We start from the raw sequence: 23,751 nt of genomic DNA on the forward strand, positions 1-23,751 counted from the left end.
GCGAGGCTCGCCTTCGCCGGTGGCGGCGGGGGCAAGCCTCGCCCGGTGGCCGGCGAGGTCAGCCTCGCCGGCCCTCGCCTCCCGGCGCGCCGGCCGCCAGAGGAAGAAAGAGGTAAAAATCAAAAAAAAAATTCGAAAAAAAAAAAATCGAAAAAAATTAAAAAAATCGAAAAAAATTAAAAATTATTTAAAATTGGTTCGCCGGCCAGCTGTCTCCCACGCGTCCACGTCATGTCCGGGCCGGCCAATTTTGGCCGGAAGGACTGAATTGGCACATTTATAAAAGGTTTAGGACTAAATTGGCAAAAAAAAAAAAAGTTTAGGACTGAATTGGCACAATTGCAATCGGTTTAGGACTTTTTTGGTAATTCTCCCTTACAATGACAATCAATGTATTAGGAGTTGCAATATTTTCTTATTTAGTCGCTTAATGACTTTTTAAGTAAATATTATTTATCTCGGGTCTTTATACTTTTTTAAGACACTTCGATACTTCGGCTTGGATTAATAAGTTCTTTTGAAGGGAAAACCTACTGGATTTTTCCAAGTATTATGCAAAAAAAGCAATCGATCAATAAACCCTCGGTTTGGTACGATCAATTTCTAAATCTTGTATAAAGAGAAAAATATTACGAAATCCTTCCATCGTAAATTTGCCATTGTTTCTGTAAAAAATGTTTAAGTAGCGTATGTTGAATCAAATAAGGTATAACTGAAAAAAAATCTCTGATACACTTTCCAATTAAAAAAATTTCAAGATTCAACTAATCCTCGATTTTGAGCGTGATTGCATTTTTCGTGTAAGATATTGTACTCAGTATTTTTTCCCCCCTCTCGTCTTCCGTCCTCGTATTGTACCAATTTCGAGTACAAGAGAAAAGAAGAAGAAAGATAGGCAGATGCATCATTGCATCACGCATATGCAGGTGTGTAAAGGGAATATTAGGATTAACACCACCGGTCGGACCGGTTGCTTTCGGCCTTTCTTCTTTTCTTTCTTACTTTTGTTGCATTTGGGCAACGACGCGGACTTCATTTGTTGTTTGACGAGTTGCAAGTCTCTTCTTCCATCCCAAATCACTCCCAAAAAAAAGTTCAAAAAAAAATTAAAAATTAAAGAAAGAGTTGCGAATCTCTTCTTGCTTTTTGATATGGTGGAAAGAAGTTATACGGAGTAGATAATTATTTAATGGGATAAAGATGGGGGAAAGACACCCTGTAATCATGCTAATCACGCTTTGAATGATTTAGGCAATTCACATGTTATTCATGGAAAGGACGTCACTGCATCCCATTCACATTATTGACAGGACTTCCTGTGCAATTTTCCTATTTTGCTTTCATGTTTTGACTCAAAGTTGACTGCTTCTTTCCTCCTCTCTTCCTCTCTTCCATTTCTCAATCATCTCTCTGTTCAAGAGTTTCATTGCACGCCATGGTTTCAATCTGTAGTCTCCCTTCTTTCTTCCTTTCCATATCCTTCATTTTACCATGCCGTGGATCCAAATCCGATTTGCTTTTTGGTTCCAACAGGTTGCATCCTTCGGATTTAAAGACTCCACCTTCCATGTCTTCCTCATTTCAAGGTTAATGAGCTATTTTTTAGTCCATTCTGCGATCACATGATTAGAACCGAAAAACATAATAGGAGCATTTCATCATTGGTAAGTTTGAATTTTTCCTAGTAAGTCCTAATGTATCCTAAGTTTAATAATCTTAACTTCTAGCTTCTTAACAATCTGTTATGGTTGTTTCGAGGCATATGTTTACAAAAAAAATAAAGAATCGGGATGTCTGGACATTCAAGATTCAACTTTGTGATCTTTAGATAACACTGATCATTCTTGGCTTTTCCACTGTCTTTAATCATCGTGATCCAAGCGTGCTGATCCATCGAATTTAACCGGGGATAAAAAGCTCATTCAGGTCTTATTTCGTCCTAGAACTGCTCACACAATTAAGGGAAGTTCGAAGCGATCTGATGTGGCCCCCCCGCCATGCCATGGCACCTCTTGATTGGGCCTGACCGCAGCAGGTCAAGAGACCAGAACCCACGTGGAGCTCACCCATGGACCGAGCTACTTGTAACCTCTCGGAGAGTCCTCCCTCTTCCCGGCACAAACTCTGTAGCGACGAACTATTTCTTCTTCTTCTTCTTCCAATTCCTCTGCTTTGTGGCCTTCGCCTTCTCCTCTCGTTGAAGTCTCCAAATCGGAATTGCCATAGTAAGTTATCTATCACCTATCGTGGATAGAAACGCTAACCTCGCGATGAATCTATCTTCTCCTCGGCCATGGAAGGCATTGCTTGGAGAGGATGGCTCCACACGGTGTACATTCTGCACTTCGTGTTCGCTAGCCAGTTTCTCCTCCTCCAGCCTCTACGGACACCAGACCATCGAAAAACACTCCAGAGAAGCAGGGCACCATAAAGTCAAGAAGATGGGATCACAATCAAAATAGGTAGCTTCTTCAATCACCTGATAAATCAAAAGAGGGCCTGCATCGCCATTTGCAGTTCAGAATGTGTATAGCAAAGGCTATTATTAAGCTAAAACTAGTCATCAGCATCTAACTAAACATGACTGCCCAATGAAGTAAAATGAAGACTATATAACCTGTTTTAATCTGAAAACTGAATAGAAGGCTGCATAACCTCTTGAGCACCCGTGTTTATCAACTCAAACAAGACTGAAAAGGGAACTCAGACAAGAATTTTTCAGAGAGAGGGAGAGAGAGAGAGAGAGAGAGAGAGAGAGAGAGGGAGAGGGAGAGAGGGAGAGAGGGAGAGAGGGAGAGACACATGTAGGTGGATGCCACACGATCCAACAATTCTCACCTGCATCTGAAGACCAGTCCTTCCAAATTATCCATGTAATAAACGCCAAGCAAGAAAAATCATACCACCCGTACCCAACAGAATCTGCACAGCAGCGACAGGCAAACCTAGTCGATGCCAGAGGTAATTCAATTTAACTCTAGATCCGAATGATATCAAGCCATCTACTTGCAACATTAAGGCCGGGAGATACTATAAGCCCAGTCTACGTACTATGACATCCTTTGTGATTTTTTCTCGATGACTTCAGTATTTCTATAACTTTACATATATCAGGCATGAGGAAAAACTAAATCAAATGTACACTTTTATGTGAGTAAAAGAACACCCCAAGTATCAAAACTTAATACAATGGGATATTTAAATATCAAAAGTTAGAAAGTGACACTTAAGTGTCACTTTTTTTGAAAATGGGACACTTTAGTACCACATCCGGTGAATCCCGTTAGGACTCTTATGTGGCAATTTTTTTTATTAATTTTGCTCTCTTACGTCACTCGCTGGAAGGTTGACTCAGCAAAGAAACACAAAAACGATATTGTTTTAGCACTTAAAGAATTTTAATATAAAAATTAATTAAATCAAATTTAAAACCATATATATAAAGAAGAAGGAAGATGAATAGCAGCCGGTAGCTAAGGGCTCGGCACTCGCTGTCGCCGCCTCCTCGCCGTCGCCAAGAAGGTGGGGGAGGGTCGGTCGAGGTCGCTGAGCCCTAGCCGTCGGTTGCTGTTCATCTTCCTCCTTACCTTTTTTCTTAATTTGGTTTTAAATTGAATTTAATTAATTTTTATATTAATTATTTACCCATGTTAGCAGCAAAACGACGTCGTTTTGACACTAATCTAATCACGTAAGTGTGCAAAATGACGTTGTTTTGCACTTAGCTCATTGGAAAATCGTCACGTTAGCGTTTTGGCCGGATTTTTTTTGCCATCGACACTCCATTTTACTTCGATTTTGGCATTTATTTCCTAACTTTTAGCACTTAAATTTCCTTGTGTAAATTTTTTGCACTCTAGGTATCCCGGACTCTTTTTATGTGCATCATAAAACGATGATGAAGTAAAAATTACGTCCACTTCAATTGATATGAAACTGGTTGATAACCAAGAAAACCATAAGCTCTGGGCAGGTACTTATTATATATAATCATTGCGATATACTTGTTGGTCTATGTGAAGATGTTAATATACTTTCAAACCTAAAGAAGGACTTTCTGTTTGGGTATCTAATTGGAAAAAAAGATGTCCATATTAGACAAAAGCAGATGTTCAGAAAAAAGCACAAGTGGGCATTTTTTGTGTTCAATAGGCGCTGCTAATTTGAAGGCCTCTTGGAGGTCACATGATAGTCTAAAGCCTAAGCAACTGGCTTTCTATTTGAGAAATTTATTGATCATCGTTGCCATTGATTTTGCAAATAGACATTGGAAAGAGAATGTTAGATGAAGAAAATTAGAATGAATAGTATTGGTTGTGTTAATTTAGTGTTTTCATTTTTGCCATGATAGTACGGAGTTGGAAAAAAGATGCATAGAGCAACCGCTGTCCTTGTCCCCCCCTCCTTTCAAACTTCATTGTAGCATCAATAAAGTTCGGTTTAAACATTCCACGACATTATATGTCACCTATTGCATATTTCAAATGTTTAGAGTTAGTACCTATTCAGACTACAACCTTTTCATGAAAAAACCTCTCTCGCCATGTAGAGTCTTTTCTACCTTCTGGTAGCCTTTTCTAACCCTAACATCTTGGTTTTATGCCCTTTTTCCACCGTCACTTCTCCATCCGCTTGAAGTTTGGTAGTTTTTCTCGTCGCCTTTAGCTTCATCAGCCACTGATGTTGCACTGGGCCCTTCTTCCTTCCAGCGATTCTCCCTAGTTAGTTCTACATGCCCTCGATTGAACTCTATCTGCTTCAAGAATGTGGAATTGTAGTTACTCGAGGTCGAAGGTCAGCGTACTTCGTTGTCTTGGTTTCCTTTGCTTCATCACTTGTTGCATTGTGTACTTCAACAGTTTGCCTAGTCGTCTTGTGGCTTTCCGGTGTTTTAGCAAGTATTGTCCTTTCCTTTTTCTTCACTTTGGATGGCTTCGGCAGCCCATGTCGATTCCTCGCGGCTGGTAGCTCTCTGCTTTAGATTGGGTTGCCTAACCACTGAACAAATTATTTAAGACTGGGATGACAAACCTTCACCTGAAACATTAGAGGAATGTAAGTTAACTCTTATTGGCAAAATTCTCTCCAATCCTTCAATCAACTTTCAAGCATTCCAGAGCACACTGAAACAAGCCTGGCGAACTTAATTAGTGGACATTTCACAGCATGAGACAGGTATATATGTGACGAAATTTCAATCTCAGGCCGACAGAAAACACATTCTTGATGGGGGGCCTTGGTTATTCTCAGGCCACTTAGTTATATTCAAACTTTGGACTCCTAACACACCATTACATTGCTACGACTTCTCTACTTGTGCCTTTTGGGTATAGGTATTTGGCTTACCTCTAGAATGGTGTTGCGTTCATATGATTAGCAAGGCAGTGCAACATTTGGGTCGGGTAATTGAAGCTAAGGTTGACTCAAAGGAAGGTGGTTCATCCAGAACAGGTCGAGTTAAATTAAACATAGATTTACAAGAACCTCTTAAAACAGGGAAGTTGATTCAGATAGATGGCAAACCTATTTGGCTTGATTTCCGTTACGAACGTCCATCGCACTTTTGCTACTCTTGTGGAAAACTTGGGCACTACGCGATGTATTGTAAGGAAATTCCATATACTAAAGCAAAACATGAGGGTAAAAAGAAGATGTCATATGGTCAGTGGCTCCGGGCTGAAGTCAAGGACAACAGCCCATATTGGAAAATATTTTATGGTCCACCAGACAAGTCAGAACAAACTGAAGAGGCTGTACCTGAAGCGCCGCCTCCACAGATTCCCGCAATTCCCTTATTGCCACTACCACCTTCTATAATGGCAGCTAATAGACCCAGTTCAGTCAACAGATCCACAGTACCAGAGGAAGAACCTGATCAACAGCTCCATCAACGTCCTGTTGTGCACCAACCCTCTCTCCATACAGCACTTATACCAGTCAAATCAAAATTGAAAGCCATTCAGATTGAGCCTATGGATATACAAACCACAAAAAAGCTTAAGAATACCAGATCGACGCCAAAATTGGGTTCTGTCAAAAAATAGAGAAGGTTCAACCCGTATGCTACTAGAGGTGTGATCATAGAAGATCAGGATGACTCAACTCTTATGGATACTCCTATCTTTACAGCAGATGAAGCGGGAGTTCGGGCTTTGGTGACTGGCCCAAACAGCCACCAGTAGACAAATGAAGATACTATGCTGGAACTGTTAGGGGTTGGGCAACCCCCTGACAGTTTAGGCTCTCAAGGCCATGAAGGCCAAAGAAAAACCCACGGTAATTTTTTTAAAGGAAACTAAGAACCCTGAGGCCAAGCTTCTTCAAATTCAAAGATGTTTAAAGTTCGAACATTCTCATATTCTCAACCCGGTGGGTCTTGTTGGTGGATTAGCACTGTTTTGGACTTGAGCGGTAGCTTTCAACAAGGAGGGAGATCTATACAACTTACTTTTATTCATGCTCTGACTAACTATCAACAATGTTTACTTGTATGGAAAGAGCTTAGACAGATACATTCTACTAATACTTTACCTTTGATATGTGCGGGAGATTTTGATGAACTTCGCTATCCTTGGGAAAAGATGCGGAAAAGACCTGCTAACCAATCTAGAATGATGTCATTCAGAGCTGTCCTTAATGATTGTGCTTTTACTGAGTTAGAAAGCAATGGTTGTAAGTACACATGGATGAACAATAGAGAGGGGGAAGAATTGGTTAAGGAAAAATTGGACCGGGTGGTATACACTATGGAATGGCAATTCTTGTTTCCCGGGGCAGAAATTTATGCATTTCCAGCAGTCGGATCTGACCATAGTCCTATCCTCATTAATACTTCAGCATCTTATCCTAAAACAAGAAAACCATTTCTTTTTTAGAGTTATTGGAACGAGGATGAGGAATGCAATGATGTTATCTTTAGGGTGTGGAACACAATCTGTCATTCATACTCTTGTTTTCTTACTAAAGTGGAGAGAGTAACCAAAGCTTTGATTGTATGGAGTCGAAAAAAGATTTCCAATAGACATAAAAATTTGCTGACCTTACAGAATCAATTGCAGAACTTTATGAACCAGCCAAATTATAATTATGACAGAGTAGAGGCATCAAAATTCAAAGATGAAATTCGTCGCACTTGGACACAAGAAGAGCAATACTGGGCTCTACGATCCAGGATTCAATGGCTGAAAGGGGGTGATAAAAATACACATTTTTTCAATGCATCCACAATTCAGCGAAGACAAAGAAATCGAATTACTATGCTGCAATTAGATGATCAGCAATGGATTCGTGATCCACCCATCCTTCAAGACATGATGGCCTCTTTCTTCTCACGTTTATATACAACATATGGTTATAGGAACTATGAACCTTTACTGGATCAGTGCAATCAGATAGTCACCCGTGAAATGAATGATCAGCTGACTACTTCACTTACTATGGATGAGGTTCGACAAGCTACCTTTCAGATGGGATCTACAAAAAGCCCTTGGCCCCGATGGTTTAAACGGTTTATTTTATCAAAAACATTGGGAAATAGTCAAGGAAGATCTTTTCCTTCTGGTTCAGAATTTTTTTACGTCAGGGGTTATGCCTAGGGGGTCTAAGTCAAATGCTTATTACGTTGATTCCCAAAACTACCCAACCTGAAAAGCTCGAGCAATATCGCATTATCAGCTTATGCAATTTTGCATATAAAGTTATATCAAAGGTACTTGCAAACCGTCTCAAACCATGGCTAAATATTCTGATTTTAAAGAACAATCAGCTTTGTGAAGGGGAGACAGATTCAGGATAATATTCTCATCGTCCAGGAGGTCCTTCATTACTTTAAGTCCAGAAAGAGGGTTAGTAAATTCAATGCAATATTGAAAACAGATATGAAAAAGGCCTACAAAAGAGTTGAATGGGATTTCCTCCATGATTACCTCTTTAAATTGGGATTTCATCAAAGATGGGTTGGCTGGATTATGCAAAGTGTATCACCACAGTACCTTTTAGTGTGAAGTTTAATGGTGAGCAGTTGCCTTTTTTCTTTCCATCTCGTGGCCTCCGCTGTGGCGACCCCTTATCGCCTTATATTTTTATACTAATGGCTAATGTTCTATCCACTCTTATTACTCAAGCTATTAGTATAGGTCACATTAAGGGTATTCGGTTAAATAGATGGTGTCCTACCCTATCCCATCTATTTTTTGCTGATGATGCGATTTTTTCCCTGACTCGTTGTGTTCAAGAGTGTCAGAACTTAGCAAACATTTTAAATGTGTATTGTTCAGCTACCGGACAACAAGTTAATCGCAACAAGTCAAGTATGATTTTCAGCAGAAATTGCCCTCTTACTCTTCAGGAAAATATATCTAGGCAACTCCGAACTCCTATCTTGCAAAGATATGACAAATACTTAGGCATACCAGCAGAATGGGGCTGATCAAAGAAGGAAATGTTTTCCTGGTTACTTGGAAGAGTCAACACCAAGTTGGAGGGATGGAAAGAGAAATATATTTCAAAGGGGAGTAAGGAAGTTCTCATTAAATCTGTTGGTCAATCTATTCCACATTATGCAATGTCTATATTTAAGTTACCTCTTTCGGTTTGTAAATCTATTGAACAACGAATTGCTCGTTTCTGGTGGAGAAATGATCATAATACAATGGGTATCCATTGGCAAAGGTGGGAAGTAATGAAAAACAGAAAAGATCAAGGTGGATTGGGTTTCCAAGACCTTATTGCATTTAATCGAGCAATGCTTGGAAAGCAGGCTTGGCGGTTGCTTCATCAGCCTCAATCTTTGTGGAGCCATTTATTTAAGGGCCTTCATTTTCACTCGATGGATTTCCTATATGTTATTAGAGGATCTCGGCCATCCTGAGGATGGCAAAGCATACTTATGGGTAGAGATGCTATTCTATCTCATGTTCGCTGGTCGGTTGGTAATGGTAACAATATCATAATCCGTGGAGATCGGTGGTTACCAATGGGTATTCTCCATGGACCTAAATCTAAAGAAGAACCTATTATGGTGGCAGATCTTATTGATCCGATCCACCACAATTGGAACCATTCTCTGCTCCAACAGTTCTTCGGAGATCAGATTACTGAAGAAGTGCTTACTATCCCAGTAAGACCTCTTTACTCAGAAGATAAATTGATTTGGTCAGCCACAAAGGATGGAACTCATACGGTCAGAAGCAACTACCATACTGTCATGCAATCACTCAGCAATCAAAACAACACCAGAGCAGCCACATCTAATCAGCACTCGACAGTATTATGGAAAAGTATCTGGGCCATGAAAATAGAACCAAAAATCAAATCTTTCCTATGGTCTGTTTGTCACAATGCCCTAGCTTCCAAAGCAAATCTGTTTCAGCGTCATATCATCACCAATCCTATATGTCATCTATGTCAACAAAATGTTCCTGAAACCCTAGAACTTATATTTGTCCAATGTACATGGACCCGTGCTATTTGGTCATCCCCACAGATCAATCTTCGGAATTCATCGCTCACAATTACCCAGTTAAATTCCTGGCTTACAGAAAGGGCTAAATCACCTCAGCACTCACCTGGATTCGCGCTTGTTGCTAACATCCTTTGGCAGATCTGGCGGATGCGGAATAACTTTATTTTTCGCAATCAGCTCCCGGATTCCTCCCTCGCTGTACAGACAACTATTGCTCTTACCAGTACATACCAGATCTCATCTGCTACATCTCGACAGAGCTTTGGTCTTCCCTCTCTTCGATCCAGCTCAACTCCGTCGTCCTCCGGAGCTGGGTACCCTCAAATGCAATATTGATGGAAGCTTTAAGGCGGGTGGCAACGAGGGGTCGATCGCCTGTATTTTTCGAGATCACAATGGCAGACTCACCGATTTATTATCAAGCCGAGTACCAGCACAACCAGCCTTTGAAATAGAAGTTCATGCTCTTACATTTTCCCTTCGCCATCTACTTTGACAACAACTCCATGACGCAAATTTGGAGGTAGAATCCGATTGTCTCAATCTTGTTGAAGTGGTGCAGGGTGTGAGATCGCCTCCGTGGGAGAGCCGTGCCATCATCGACGAGGCTGTCGCTTTCGGGCCCGCATGTTTTTATTCTTTGTTTCTGTTGAACAATTTTTTTGTTTTTTTGTTCTTGGAACAAAATTGAAACAAAAAAAAGAAACAAAAAAACTTACTTCTTGTTCCAAAACGATTTTGAAGAAACACTTCTTCTTCTCTCTCTTCTCTTTTCTTCTTCTTTTCTTGTTCTTTTTTTTTTTGGCGATCGCGGCCTCGGCCATGGCCGGCGACCGGCCGTCGAGGGCCGACGACGCCGTTGAGGGTCGGCGACCTCGCCGGAGCGTCGCCGCCCCTCGGCGAGGCTCGGCCTCGCCGCGCCGGCGACGCCGAGCCTCGCCATGGCTGAGCGACGCTCGGCCTCGCCGGATCTAGGCGAGGCCGCCGCTCAACCGTCGGCCGGTCACTGGAGGCCGGCGACTGCAAAAGAAGAAAACATAAAATAAAAATATTAAAAAAATTAAAAGAAACAAAAAAAGATTAAAATTTACCAAACGTGTTTCTATTCATTTTTTATTCCGGAACAAACGTTACCAAACGGGTTCTTTTGTTCAAAAACTCGTTCCTCGGAACAAACACTTTTTTTTTTTTATGTTCCCTAGAACAAAAAAAGAACAAGAACGTTACCATGCAGCCCCTTATGGGCCTACATGTTTTTATTATTTGTTTCTCGTTTTTAGAACACTTTTTTGTTTTTGTTCCCTTGAACAAAAAAGGAACAAACGCGTTTGGTTGCGTTTGTTCCTTTTTGTTTTTTTGTTCTGGAACAAAATTGAAACAAAAAAAAAGAAACAAAAAAACTTACTTATTGTTCCATAAACGATTTTGAAGAAACACTTCTTCTTCTCTCTCTTCTCTTTTCTTCTTCTTTTCTTCTTCTTTTTTTTTTGGCCGGCAACGCCGACGAGGGCCGGCGACGCCGTCGAGGGTCGGCGACCTCGCCGGAGCGTCGCCGGATCTGGCGAGGCTACCGGCCGAAAGAAGAAAAAAAAAAAAAGAAAGGAAAAAGAAAATAAAAATATTTAAAAATTAAAAGAAACAAAAAAGAATAAAATTTACCAAACGTGTTTCTATTCATTTTTTATTCTCGGAACAAACGTTATCAAACACGTTCTTTTGTTCAAAACTGTTCCCTAACAAAACATTTTTTATTTTTGTTCCCTGGAACAAAAAAAGAACATGAATGTTACCATGCAGCCCCTTAGGGTGCGTTTGGCAATGATTCTGTTCCTAACTAATTTTGAGTAAAAAACGTGTTTGGTAATCGTATAAAATTTTTGATTCTGAATAGAATTGTGTTTGATAACGTGTCAATTGATTCTTCCAAATTATTATTTTTTTTAAATAATTTTTTCTACTTTTTATCTACTTTTTTTTTTTTTTTACCTTTTTTCCTTTTCTTTTTCATTTTTTCTTTCATTTTTTCCTTTTCTCCTATTTTTCTTTTCTTCTTGTGGCCGGTCGCCGACCGGCGACCGGCCGGATGAGGGCCGCGACCTCACGGAGCGTCGCCGCCCTCGCGAGGCTGGCCCTCGTCGGCCGAGCGTCGCCGGCAGCCTCGCCCAGCTGCCGGCGACGCTCGCCCAGCCTCGCCGAGGCTCGGCCTCGCCAGATCTGGCGAGGCCGAGCGTCGCCGTGGATGGCGGGCCTCGCCGGGGCTGGGCGAGGCCCGCTTGGCCCCCGGTCGGAGCTAGCGCGAGCTCGGCCGGTGGCCGGGCGGGCCTCGCCCGGCCCGGCGAGGCTCGCCAATGGCTGGGCGAGCCTCTAGCGAGCTCGCCGGACCTCGCCGGTGGCCGGGCGAGCTCGCCGGACCAGCGGCCGGCGACCGGCGCGGCGGGGAGGTGGTGAGCGGTGGAAGACGGCGGCGGGCGGCGGTGGGCGACAGTCGCGTGATGGCGGAAGGAAAGAAGAAGAGTTTTATCGTGTTGATTCTTTTTTTTGATGCTCGGACGTAGAATCAATTTTTTTTTTATTCTCAAATCTACTCCAAAATTGATTCTGGAACAAATTTGTTCCCGAACAAAATTTTTACCAAACGCGATTCTCGTCCTAAACCGATTCGGGAACAAAAATCGAATTAGTCACCGTTTGGAGTGTTGCCAAACGGGGCCTTACTTTCCAACTTCTCAAACCTTAGGTTGCAACACTATCGGCATGAAGCTAACCTAGCTGCCGATTGGGCTGCGAAGGCCCATACCTCAGCTTCGGCCCAAAACTGGTTTCTTTTTTCCTCCGCTTGTATTGCTGGATATGTTTATGCGGATGCTTTATCTACCAGATTGTAAACTTCAGTTATCTTGAATGCCAGCAGTGTTATAGACCAAAAAAAAAAAAAAACATTCCACGACATTTGAAATGATCATTGCGTAAGGTAATCGTATCATACCCTCCCCATATAGAAAACTTCCTGGTGTCAATAATCCATTAAGCTGACTTCCACTCAAAGACAGAGCCAGAGAGGGGAAGAGAGAGAGAGAGAGAGCGGAACTTGTAACTGATGGTGTAACTTCTTAAGTATTCATAACAGCGAAGCTCTAGCATATAGCCTAGGAGAAAGATGGAAACAACAAGGTAAAGGGTTCTAAATAGCAACTTCCATGACCAATAACGTACCGACAAACACTGTTTAGAATCGCCATCCACGCGAGAAAATAGGATCAACCGACCTCAGCCCAGCGATCCAACTCAGTGGGAGGAAAACTTCTTATGATGCATGAAACAATCAATTAAAGAGAGAGGAGAAATGGGGAAAGGGGGGGTGTTGGCGCCGGGCGACGATCGATCGAAGCGATTTCAAAGAGCTTCCGTGGGAGAGAGTACCTCTACCTTCGAGGTTGATTCAATCGCAGGTCGCTGCCGCTAGCGAGGAAGTGAGAGAGAGAGAGAGAGAGAGAGAGAGAGAGAGAGAGAGAGAGAGAGACAGACAGACAGATTTTGTCCAGCCAGACAGTGACTATGGAAGCATTTGGGTTCGTTGCAGAGATGATAATTACAAAAACAAGATGTGAGAATTTGTTTGCTCTGCCCTGACATTATTGTATTTGCTCTTCCGGGGCACGTGTCCAAATACCTTTCAGCTCTTTAATAATTAGTGAATCTTTTTTTTTTTGGTCGAATATAATTGGTGAATTAGGTTAGATTAGATTAAATTAGGAGATTATGTAACATAGCTCACGCTCTATATCGAGAAAAAAATAGTATGAAATTTTACTATTTTTGTAAGAATAGCTTACATAACCATTGACAAAATAATAATTGGCATTAATACATTAGAAAATTCGGTTAACCAATCTTAGAAAACATGATAAAATTAAATGCAAAGAAACATGATGAAGAAAGTAACCAAGTTAATTTCTAGGTAGGAAAAAAATTGACGAGGTTGATTTTATTTTTGACAAAGAAATGGACGGGGAGGGGTGATGACCAGGTGGCTCTTGTGTTGATTGTAATGTGTATTGTGTGTCATATTAATGTATGGCGAAGGTAATGGTCTATTTTCAAACTTGAACTAGTATTTGATATCAACAAATTTTATTTTGATTTATAGTCATTTTAATAAATATCTTGAGTTCTTGTTAAATATATTTATTAAGAGAATATTTGATCTTCGATGTGTCATCGAGTATATTATGATGACAATCAATGTATTGGGAGTCACGATATTTTTTTTATTTAACTGCTTAATAAGTGTTTTTGAGGTACTTTCTAAGTAAATCTTTTTTATGTCGAGTCCTTATGTTCTTTAAAAAAAAATTCTAAATCTTTTACTAAACCAGCGAAAGGCATTTTTTTCCGAGTACAAGAGAAAAGAAGAAGAAAGATAGGCGGATGCGTCACGCGGATAATGTAGGTGCGGCAAAGGGAAGATTAGGATAAACACCTCTGGTCGGACTGGTTGCTTTTGGCCTTTCTTCTTTTATTTCTTACTCTTTTTTTTTTGCATTTGGGCAAAGACGCGTACTTCGTTTCTTGTTTGACGGGTTGCAAGTCTCTTCTTCCAACCCAAACCACAAAAAGAAACAATTAAAAAATTAAAGGAAGATTGCAAGTCTCTTCTTGATGCTCGACATGCGGATCACGCTGGAATGCCTTCCACTCATTTTATTGAAAGGACTTCCTGTGCAATTTTCATGTTTCGCTTTCATCTTGACTCAAAGTCGTCAGTCTATTATTTGCATCTTCTTTCCTCCTCTCTTCCATTTCTCAAGCATCTCTCTGCTCAGAGTTTCACTGCAGACCATGGTTTTACTCTGCAGCAGTCTCCCTTCTTTCTTCCTTTCCTTTTCCTTCGTTTTGCTATTGCCATTCTCAAACTTCATTGGCGCTCAAGATCAAGATTCTGATTATCCAATTGCCACGCTTTCAACACAGTGGACGATTAACGCAACATCTAATGACTACCTGCCATATAGTGGTGATCCTGGATCGTTCGTGCAGGAAATTCTATTCCGAGGCAAAGGAGTTACTTCCTACTACTCCTGCGGCTTCTATTGCGAAGGTAACTGCACCTCTTACCTCTTTGCTGTTCTAATCTTCCCAGTTGTCGATGCTTCTAATGTGGGACCGCGCGAAGGTCCACGAGTAGTGTGGTCTGCCAATCGAAACAATCCCATAAAGATTGGCGCGACATTGGAGCTCACGCCTGAAGGCGATTTGGTGTTGAAAGATGCTGATGGTACGGTTGCTTGGTCCACAAACACTTCTGCAAAGCCCGTTGTAGGCCTGAACTTGACAGATTTGGGGAACCTCGTATTGTTTGATAAGGACAATGCGACAGTTTGGCAGTCCTTTGATCACCCAACCGACTCACTTGTCCTCGGACAAAAGTTGAGGCATGGGCAAAGATTGACGCAGAGTATTTCCGAGACAAATTGGACCATTGACGATATGATTACGATTTCCGTGAATGGCGATGGTTTATCTGCTCAAGTGGAGACTAATCCTCCTCAAATCTATTTCAACTTCGAAGCTAACACTTGGGATACAAGTATCAAGATTTCATATGTTGAGTTTGTAAATGGAAGCTTGTCTTGGTTCTCAAATTCTACCTCGAATGGGAGCTTGTTTTCAATCCCTTCGGCATCTTCAAAACAACACATGACGCTAGGCTCAGATGGGCATTTGAGAGCGTATGAGTCTGGGAGCGTAGAAGTGGCCGATCTTTTCAAATGGTATCTCGATGACTGTGCCTATCCGACGCCGTGTGGGCAATATGGAATTTGTTCCAATGGGCAATGTAGTTGTCCGGCTTCAAGTGGGGGCACGAGCTACTTCCAGCCAGTAGATGCTAGGCAGCCTCAGCTTGGGTGTTTCGAGAATGGTCTGTTGTCTTGTGGGGCTTCACAACAACAAAGTCTTCTGGAGCAAGAAAATATCGCGTATTTTAGTTTCACTCCAAATCTCGAGCATATAGATGCTTCAAGTTGTAAAGAGGCTTGTGCAAAGAATTGTTCATGCAAAGCAGCTATATTTCAATATGAATCGAATCGCACTAACGGTAGTTGTTACTTACCAACTCAGGTATTTTCACTTATGAACATTGACAAGGAAACAAGTCTTTATAATTCTACTGCTTTCCTCAAAGTACAAAATTTGAACAAAGTACAAAATTTGACCAATGAAGCTCCTTATACTCCAGTTGACAATCCTATGAGCAACCGTCTCCCTAAAATACTTGGGTCCAGCCTTGGAGCTCTCTTTACCATGATGATTTTGATCGTAGCCATAGTTTTGTTTGTTCAAAAGAGAGATGATAATCAAGCAGAGGAGGATTACCTTGATCAAGTACCCGAAGTGCTTAATAGATTCGCATACAACGATCTAGAAACCATCACAAACGGATTCAATAAAAAGCTCGGCGAAGGTGGTTTTGGTTCTGTTTTCGAAGGTACTCTAAGTGACGGCACAAAGGTTGCAGTGAAACGCCTAGATGGTTTTGGGCAAGTTAAGAAATCCTTTCTAGCCGAAGTTGAGACTATTGGCAGAATCCATCACGTGAACTTGGTAAGACTTGTAGGATTTTGCGCTCAGAAATCCCACAGGCTCCTTATCTATGAGTACATGTCAAATGGGTCACTAGATAGATGGATCTTTCACAAATCCAATGAATGTGTTCTCGATTGGCAACAAAGGAAGAAGATAATTCTCGATATAGCACAAGGACTCAATTATCTTCATGAAGAGTGCAGACAGAAGATAGTTCACTTAGACATTAAACCTCAAAATATCCTCTTGGATGGAAATTTCAATGCTAAGGTTGCTGATTTTGGGTTATCCAAGTTGATAGACAGGGACCAAAGCCAAGTTTTCACAACCATGAGAGGAACTCCAGGTTATTTGGCCCCCGAGTGGCTGAGTGCAGCAATCACCGAAAAGGTCGACGTGTATAGCTTTGGCGTGGTAATCTTGGAGATAGTGTGTGGGAGAAAAATCTTCGATCGCTGTCTAGATGAAAAAGACATGAATTTACTCAGCCTTTTTAAGCGAAAGGCAGAAGAGGAACGATTGTTGGACATTGTGGATAAGTCTAGTGGTGACATGCAACTAAACGGACTGCATGCTGTGAGAATGATGAGGATTGCCGCATGGTGCTTGCAAGGAGACTATATGAAGAGGCCTTCCATGTCCGTGGTCATCAAGGCGTTAGAGGGCATCGTGGAAGTTCAAGAAGACTTGGATTATGACTTCTTTGCTCAGCCTTCAACTAGTGGAGCAGCAAGATTCGATCCCATGGATGTTGAATTCAATGCTGCCACTGCATTATTGCCCTCAGTCCTAAGCGGTCCACGATAAGGCAGCAAGGTTATAATAACTTTTCTTCGTAAAAAGTATGGGCAATTGAATTTTTCGATCTGTGAGGACTATGGCTTGTCATTCTCTTTTTCAGACCCCCAAAAAAAAAAGCCCATGGCATGATATCATTTCTCATTTTCACTTTGCCAATGAGTGAACTTTGCCATAACTTATGTTGCAATTAAGTTTTATTGCTTATGTAGAAACTAATCGTACTCAAGTTTGTTGTGTCTTAAGTCATCCGTGTAAAATGCTGCTAAAAGACTAGTCAGCTACTTGTAATGTCTTTTGGCAGCTTTACCATGTCATGGTTCCAAATCTCATTTGCTTTTTGGTTTCAACACCTAATATCTTTCGGATTCAATGACTTTACCTCCGTGTCTTCCTCATTTCAAAATTAATGATCTATTTTTTAGTCCATTCTACAAGCAGTACAATTAAAACCGATAAAGATAATAGGAGAATTTCAGCATTGATAAGTTCGAATTTTTCCTTGTGACTCCTAATACATCCTAGGTTAATAATCTTAACTACCAGCTTTTTAAGGATCTATGGAGATCGTTTCGAGGCATATGTTTGCCAAAAATAAAGAGCTGACATGTTTGGGCATTCAAGATTCGACTTTTCAATCTTTAAAAATGCTGATCATTTGCAATAACCTCGGCTTTTCCAGTCTTTAATCATCATGATCCAAGCGTGCTGATCCATCAAATTTATCCAGGTATAAGAAGCTGGTCCGGGTCTTAATTGGTCCCGAAACTGCTCGCACAATTAACCAAAGTTCAAAGCGATCTGACATGGCCCGCTGCCATGCCGTGGCACCTCTTGATTCTCTTGATTCGATCTGATAGCGGCAGGTCAACAAACCAGAGCCCACGTGGAGCTCACCCATTGGCCTGAGCTCCAAAGTCCTCCCTCTTCCTTGCACAAACTCACTAGCGACGGAAATATTTCTTCTTCTTCCAATTCCTCTGCATTTGCGCCCTTCGCCTTCTCCTCTTCTTGAAGTCTCCGAATCAGAGTGGCCATAGTAAGTCATCACAAATCGCACAGAGAAACGATAATCAGTACATAACATCCCCAAAAAGTATACGACAAGACAATAAAACTGATGTGATTATAAAAATAAAAACTGTACGCGAGCAGAAAGAAGGCTGAGAGGAAGAAAGAAGACGACATATGGCCTATGACTTCCCGAGACATCTCAAGCATAACATAAGACCGTTTGCAATGCATAAGCATCAGAAATACAGCATATTTAATATCAATAGCCAGTGGTCCATTTCTTTCTTTACAGTAGCCCAAACTGGATCCAGCTTATAAAAGAGGAGTTTACTCTTGTTGCACAGTGTCAGCTTGCCATGCAAAAAGCAGAAGTATAAAGAGACACAGCAGCATTCTTTTCTTCGCTTGTTTCCCTAAAAGATGTCATGGTAGTCTCCATATGGCTATGAAGCTCAAAGTAAGAGACAATTACAAAATGCTGTAACATTTTCTTCCCGATAGTTTATGCAACAGATATTGGACAAATGGAGAGCTAGAAGTGCATACAGCCACACACAGAGGGCTCATTAATTCATTAACATTAAGGAACAGAATATCAAGACAGAACAAATATAAATATTAGAAAATGCCAAGCCACACTAAAAAACCCTTGCTGTTTTAGTTATGAGTGAATCAAGGTTTACCGTGTAAGATTTTGACTTAATGACTATTTTTCCATTTCTCTGGAGAAGTAAGCTGTTAAGCAACCTGATAATGGAATTGACAAACTTCTTACAAGTTACATAGAGTATAAAAAAATTTCCAAATACTGCTCACATTTTCAGTCCCTGTAAGATTGTTACATCTATTCTCCATGAGGAGCACATAGTATAAAGTACATGTCTCTCCAATATTTACAAAACAACCATCAAAAAGCCCACCAACAGAGCCAGGGTGATCACTATCTTTTCTTCAAGCATGTGTGTTTACTAATACAAACAGACGGAGAAACTCCTAGAAAGGCGGAGCCTTGTGAACATGGTCAACAGGACTTCCTGGATACAACCATCATCAAGCTAAGAGAAAACGCTGCTGCAAAATTAGTTTAGCCAAAATCTGATGAACAATGGTTTGAGAAGTCATAGCTAGACAATCGGATGTATCCTACAATCAGGACCACATGCATCTCCACAGAGGGTGATAACTATCTCATCTCACAACATCAGGCCCCTTGATTTTGAATTAATGATCACACCAATGCAAAAGCCAATTGCTCATTGGAAACTCAATTGGATCTCACAAGGCCCTCTAATAAGGAGCCCACCAGGAAAGCATTATTCCACTTCTTGTTAAAGGGTTACTAACTCCCAGTCCTCAACACTACAGGAGAGTATCGCCACAATAAACGGAACTTCCATAGGAGTGCACGAAGATCTGAAGGACCAGAGCTAGTCAGGAAAATCCTCATTGTAATAAGCTTCCCTTCGAATACCAGACAGTAGTAATGTACAACTAGAACCCTGTGGAATAAGTTGAGTTGTGGAGATCTATATTGATCAGAGGAAATTGAAAAGTCCTACTATATTAAAGATCATTAATATCCCGGCAACCAGACCATCGAAAAACCATCCAAGGAAGCAGAGCACCATAAAGTCCAGAAAATGGGATCACACAATCAAATTAGGTAGCTTCTTCAATCACCTGATAAATCAAAAGAGGGCCTGCATCGCCATTTGCAGTTCAGAATGTACAAAGCAAAGGCTATGACTAAGCTAAAACTAGTCATCAACATCTAACTAAACAAAGCCCCTCCAAAATAACTACCAATTGAAGTAAAATGAAGACTACATAACCTGTTTTATTCTGAAAAATGAAGAGAAGGCTACATAACCTCTTGAGCACCTGTATTTATCAACTCAAACATGACTGAAAAGGGGACTCAAACGAGAATTTCTCAGAGAGAGAGAGAGAGAGAGAGAGAGAGAGAGTCATGTAGGTGGGTACCACACGATCCAACAATCCTCACCTGCATATGAAGACGTGTCCTTCCAAATTCTCCATATAATAAAAGTCAAGCAAGGAAAATCATACCATCTGTACCCAACAAAACCTGCACGACAGAAACAGGCAAACCCAGTCGATGCCAAAGGTAATTCAATTTAACTCTAGGTCTCAATGATATCAAGACATCATGCTTGTAACATTAGGGCCGGAAGGTACTATAAGCCTAGTCTATGCACTAGGACACCCTCTGTGATTTTCTTTTCGATGACTGCTGTATTTTTTGCAATTTACATCCATCAGGCATAATGAAAAACTAAATCAAATGTACACTATTATGTGCATCATAAAACAATGATTAAGTAAAAACTATGTCCACTTGAATTGACATGAAATTGGTACATAACCACAAAACCATAAGAACCGGGCATGTACTTATTATATATAATCACTGCGATATACTTGTTGGCCTATGTGAAGATGTTAATATACTCTCGAGCCTAAGAGAAGGGCTTTCTATTTGAGTATCTAATTGGTAAAAAATGTCCACATTAGACAGAATAAACCAGCAGATGTTCAGAAAAAAGCACAAGTGGGCATTCTTTGTGTTCAATAGGCGCTGCTAATTTGAAGGCCTCTTGGAGGTCACTTGATAGTCCAAAGCCTAACCAACTGGCTTTCTATTTGAGAAATTTATTGATCATCGTTGCCATTGATTTTGCATAGAGACACTGTAAAGAGAATGTTAGGTGAAGAAAATTAGAATGAATAGTACTGGTCGTGTTAATCCACGTGATTTCATTTTTGCCATCATATCACAGAGTTAGAACTAAAGATACAAAGAGCAACAGCTGTCCTTGTCCACCCTCCTTTCAATCTTCATTGGAGCATCAATTGACCCAGAATGTTCGGTTTAAACATTCAACGACATTTTAAATGATCACCGCGTAAGGTAATCGTTTTAAACCCTCCCCACAAAGAAACCGTCCTGGTATCAATAATCCACTACCCTGACTTCCACTCAAAGACAGAGGTAGAGAGAGAGAGAGAGAGAGAGAGAGAGAGAGAGAGCGGAACTTGTAACTGATGGTGTAACTTGTTAAGTACTCATAACAGCGAAGCTCTGGCATATAGCCTAGGAGAAAGATGAAAACAACAAGGTGAAGGGTTCTAAATAGCAACTTCCATGACCAATAAATTACCGACGGACACTGTTTAGAATCGCCATCCACGCGACAAAATAGGATCAACCGACCTCAACCCGGCGATCACCAACTCAGTGGGAGGAAAAACTTCTTATGATGCATGAAACGATCAATCAAAGCGGGGGCGACGATCGATCAGAGCGAGTTAAAAAGAGCTTCTGCAAGGAGAGAGTACCTTCGGGGTCGATTCGATCACCGGTTGGCCGCTGCGCCGAGGAACAATGGCCGAGAGCCAGAGCAAGTGAGCGAGGAAGCAGTTGGGGTGCGTTGCAGGGATGACAATTAAAAAAACAAGAGGAGAAAATGCGTTTGCTCTGCCCAGACGTTATTTGTATTCTCTCTTCCAGGATAAAGTATCCGAATACCTTTCTGCTCTTTAATAATTAGTGAATCCTTTTTTTTTTTTTTTTGGTCCCATATAATTGGTGAATTAGATTGGATTATATTAGATTAGGAGATTTTGTAACATAACTCACGCTCTTTATCAAGAAAAAAATCGTATGGATTTTCACTATTTTCATAAGAATAGCTTACACAACCATTGACATCAATATATTAGAGAATTCTGTTAACTAATCTTAGAAAAGGAGATAATATTAAATGCAAAGAAATATGATGAAGAAGGTGACAAAATTAATTTTTAAGTAGGAAAAAAATGATGAGTTGATTTTATTGTTAATGAAGAAATGGGCAGGGAGGGTGATCACCGAGCGGCTCCTCTTGTTGATTGTGATGTGTATTATATGGGCGTCATATTATGTACGGCGAAGGTAAGGGTATGTTTTCAAACTTGAACTCGTACTTGATATTAACCAACTTTATTTTGATTTATGGTCATTTTAATGAATATCCTAAGTACTTGTTTTATTAAGGGGATCTTCGATCTTCAAAATGTAATTGGGTATATTACAATGGCAATCAACATATAGGAGTCATGAATTTTTATTTTTTATTTAGTTGCTTAGTAAGTGTTTTGGAGGCACTTTTAAAGTAAATCTTTCTTATATTGGGTCTTTATGCTCCTTAAAAAATAAAAGACTTCACTACTTCAGCTCAGGGTTAGTAAGTTCTTCGAGAGGAAAAACCTAGTGAAAATTTTCAAGTATTATGCAAAGAATGCAATAGACCAGTAAACTTTTCGATTTGGTATGATCAATTTCTAAATCTTTTATGAAAAGAAAAGTTCAACAAAATCCTCCCATAGGAAATTTGCCATTGTTACTATAAAAACCACTTAAGTGCGCGTACGTCGAATCAAAAAAGGCATAACCCGGAAAAAAAAAAATCTGGTACTCTTTCCAATAAAAAACAATATCAAGATTCAACTCAACCTAAATTTAGAGCATGATTGCATTTTTCATTTTAGATATTGGACCTGGTATCTTTTTTCCCCTCTCGTTTTCTGTCTTCGTGTTGTACCAATTTTGAGTACAAAGAGGAAGGAAGAAGAAAGAAAGGCAGGTGGATGAGTCACGCATAGGTCGGTGTGACAAAGGGAAGATTAGGCTAGACACCACCGGTCGGACCGGTTGGTTTTAGCCTTCTTCTTTTCTTTCTTACTTTCGGTGCGTATGGACAAAGACGCGTTCTTCGTTTCTTGTTTGACGGGGTGCAAGTCTCTTCTTCCAAGCCAAACCACCAAAAAATAAAAAATAAAATAAAATAAAAATAAAGAAATAGTTGCAAGATCACGCTTGACAGTCCGTTCACATTATTGTAAGGACTTCCTGTGCAATTTTCCTATTTTGCTTTCATCTTGACTCAAAGTTGACTGTCGGCCTCTCATTTGCATCTTCTTTCCTCCTCTCTTCCTCTCTTCCATTTCTCAATCATCTCTTTGCTTATAGTTTCACTGCCGGCCATGGTTTCATTCTGTGGTCTCCCTTCTTTCTTCCTTTCGTTTTCCTTCGTTTTGCTATCGCCATTCTCAAACTTCATTGGCGCTCAAGATCAAGATTATGATTATCCAATTGCCACGCTTTCAAAACGGTGGACAAATAACACAACAGCTAGTGACTTCCCCCGACATAGAGATGGATCGATCGTGCAGGCAATTCTTCTCCGAGCCAAAGAAGCTAATAGCCCTGCCTTTGCCTGTGGCTTCTACTGTAATGGTAACTGCAACTCTTACCTCTTTGCCATTTTCATCGTCCAAGTTGATGATAGTATCGACTCAATTGCTTTGGCTAGTCCACAAGTAGTGTGGTCTGCCAACCGAAACAATCCTGTAAAAATCGGCGCCACATTGGACCTCACGTCTGAAGGCGACTTGGTGTTGAAAGATGTTGATGGTACGATTGCTTGGTCCACAAACACTTCCGGAAAGTCCGTTGTAGGCTTGAACTTGACATATTTGGGGAACCTCGTGTTGTTTAATGACAATGAAATTGTTTGGCAGTCCTTTGATCACCCAACCGACTCACTTGTCCTCGGACAAAAGTTGAGGGCTGGACAAAGATTAATGCCGAGTGTTTCCGAGACAAATTGGACCATTGACAGTATGATTACGCTTTTTGTGAATGGTGATGGTTTATTTGCTCAAGTGGAGACTAATCCTCCTCAGATTTATTTCAAATTAAGTGGTCAAAATTTGAATGCAAGTATCGAGTTTCCATATGTTGAATTGGTAAACGGAAGCTTGTCTTGGTTCTCAAATTCTACCTTGAATATGAGCTTGATTTCAGTCCCTCAAACATCTTCTGCACA

The 23,751-nt window shown here is 40.7% G+C and overlaps 1 protein-coding gene and 3 long non-coding RNA genes across 6 annotated transcripts in view; 1 reads left to right on the forward strand and 3 right to left on the reverse strand.

Moving 5' to 3' along the window:
- Window positions 1-2,459: 2,459 nt before the first annotated feature.
- Window positions 2,460-23,751, reverse strand: part of LOC104431126 — a 59,784-nt gene continuing 38,492 nt past the window's right edge. Inside the window, exon 3 of the long non-coding RNA XR_005547835.1 lies at window positions 2,460-2,479. This is a non-coding gene — a long non-coding RNA (uncharacterized LOC104431126). The remainder of the gene's footprint in view (window positions 2,480-23,751) is intronic.
- On the reverse strand, window positions 4,375-10,075 carry LOC120290001. Of its 3 annotated transcripts, XR_005547830.1 has the most exons (6): window positions 9,935-10,075; window positions 9,567-9,838; window positions 6,532-6,846; window positions 5,758-5,970; window positions 5,524-5,622; window positions 4,375-5,037 (listed from the first exon to the last, which is right to left on the reverse strand). It is a non-coding gene; the product is annotated as an uncharacterized LOC120290001 (long non-coding RNA). The 3 variants fall into 3 exon arrangements; XR_005547831.1 differs by having other exon boundaries at window positions 5,758-6,606; XR_005547829.1 differs by having other exon boundaries at window positions 5,758-6,846.
- LOC120290000 (probable receptor-like protein kinase At5g20050) lies at window positions 14,941-17,103 on the forward strand. Its single transcript, XM_039305568.1, has one exon. It carries the CDS (start codon window positions 14,951-14,953, stop codon window positions 16,853-16,855), a length of 1,905 nt encoding a protein of 634 aa, XP_039161502.1. The 5' UTR covers window positions 14,941-14,950; the 3' UTR covers window positions 16,856-17,103.
- LOC104426549 lies at window positions 18,917-21,363 on the reverse strand. The gene is made up of 2 exons (XR_005547837.1): window positions 21,221-21,363; window positions 18,917-19,949 (listed from the first exon to the last, which is right to left on the reverse strand). It is a non-coding gene; the product is annotated as an uncharacterized LOC104426549 (long non-coding RNA).

The sequence above is a fragment of the Eucalyptus grandis genome, chromosome 11 (genome assembly GCF_016545825.1).
Source record: "Eucalyptus grandis isolate ANBG69807.140 chromosome 11, ASM1654582v1, whole genome shotgun sequence".
Classification (NCBI taxonomy): Eukaryota; Viridiplantae; Streptophyta; class Magnoliopsida; order Myrtales; family Myrtaceae; genus Eucalyptus; species Eucalyptus grandis.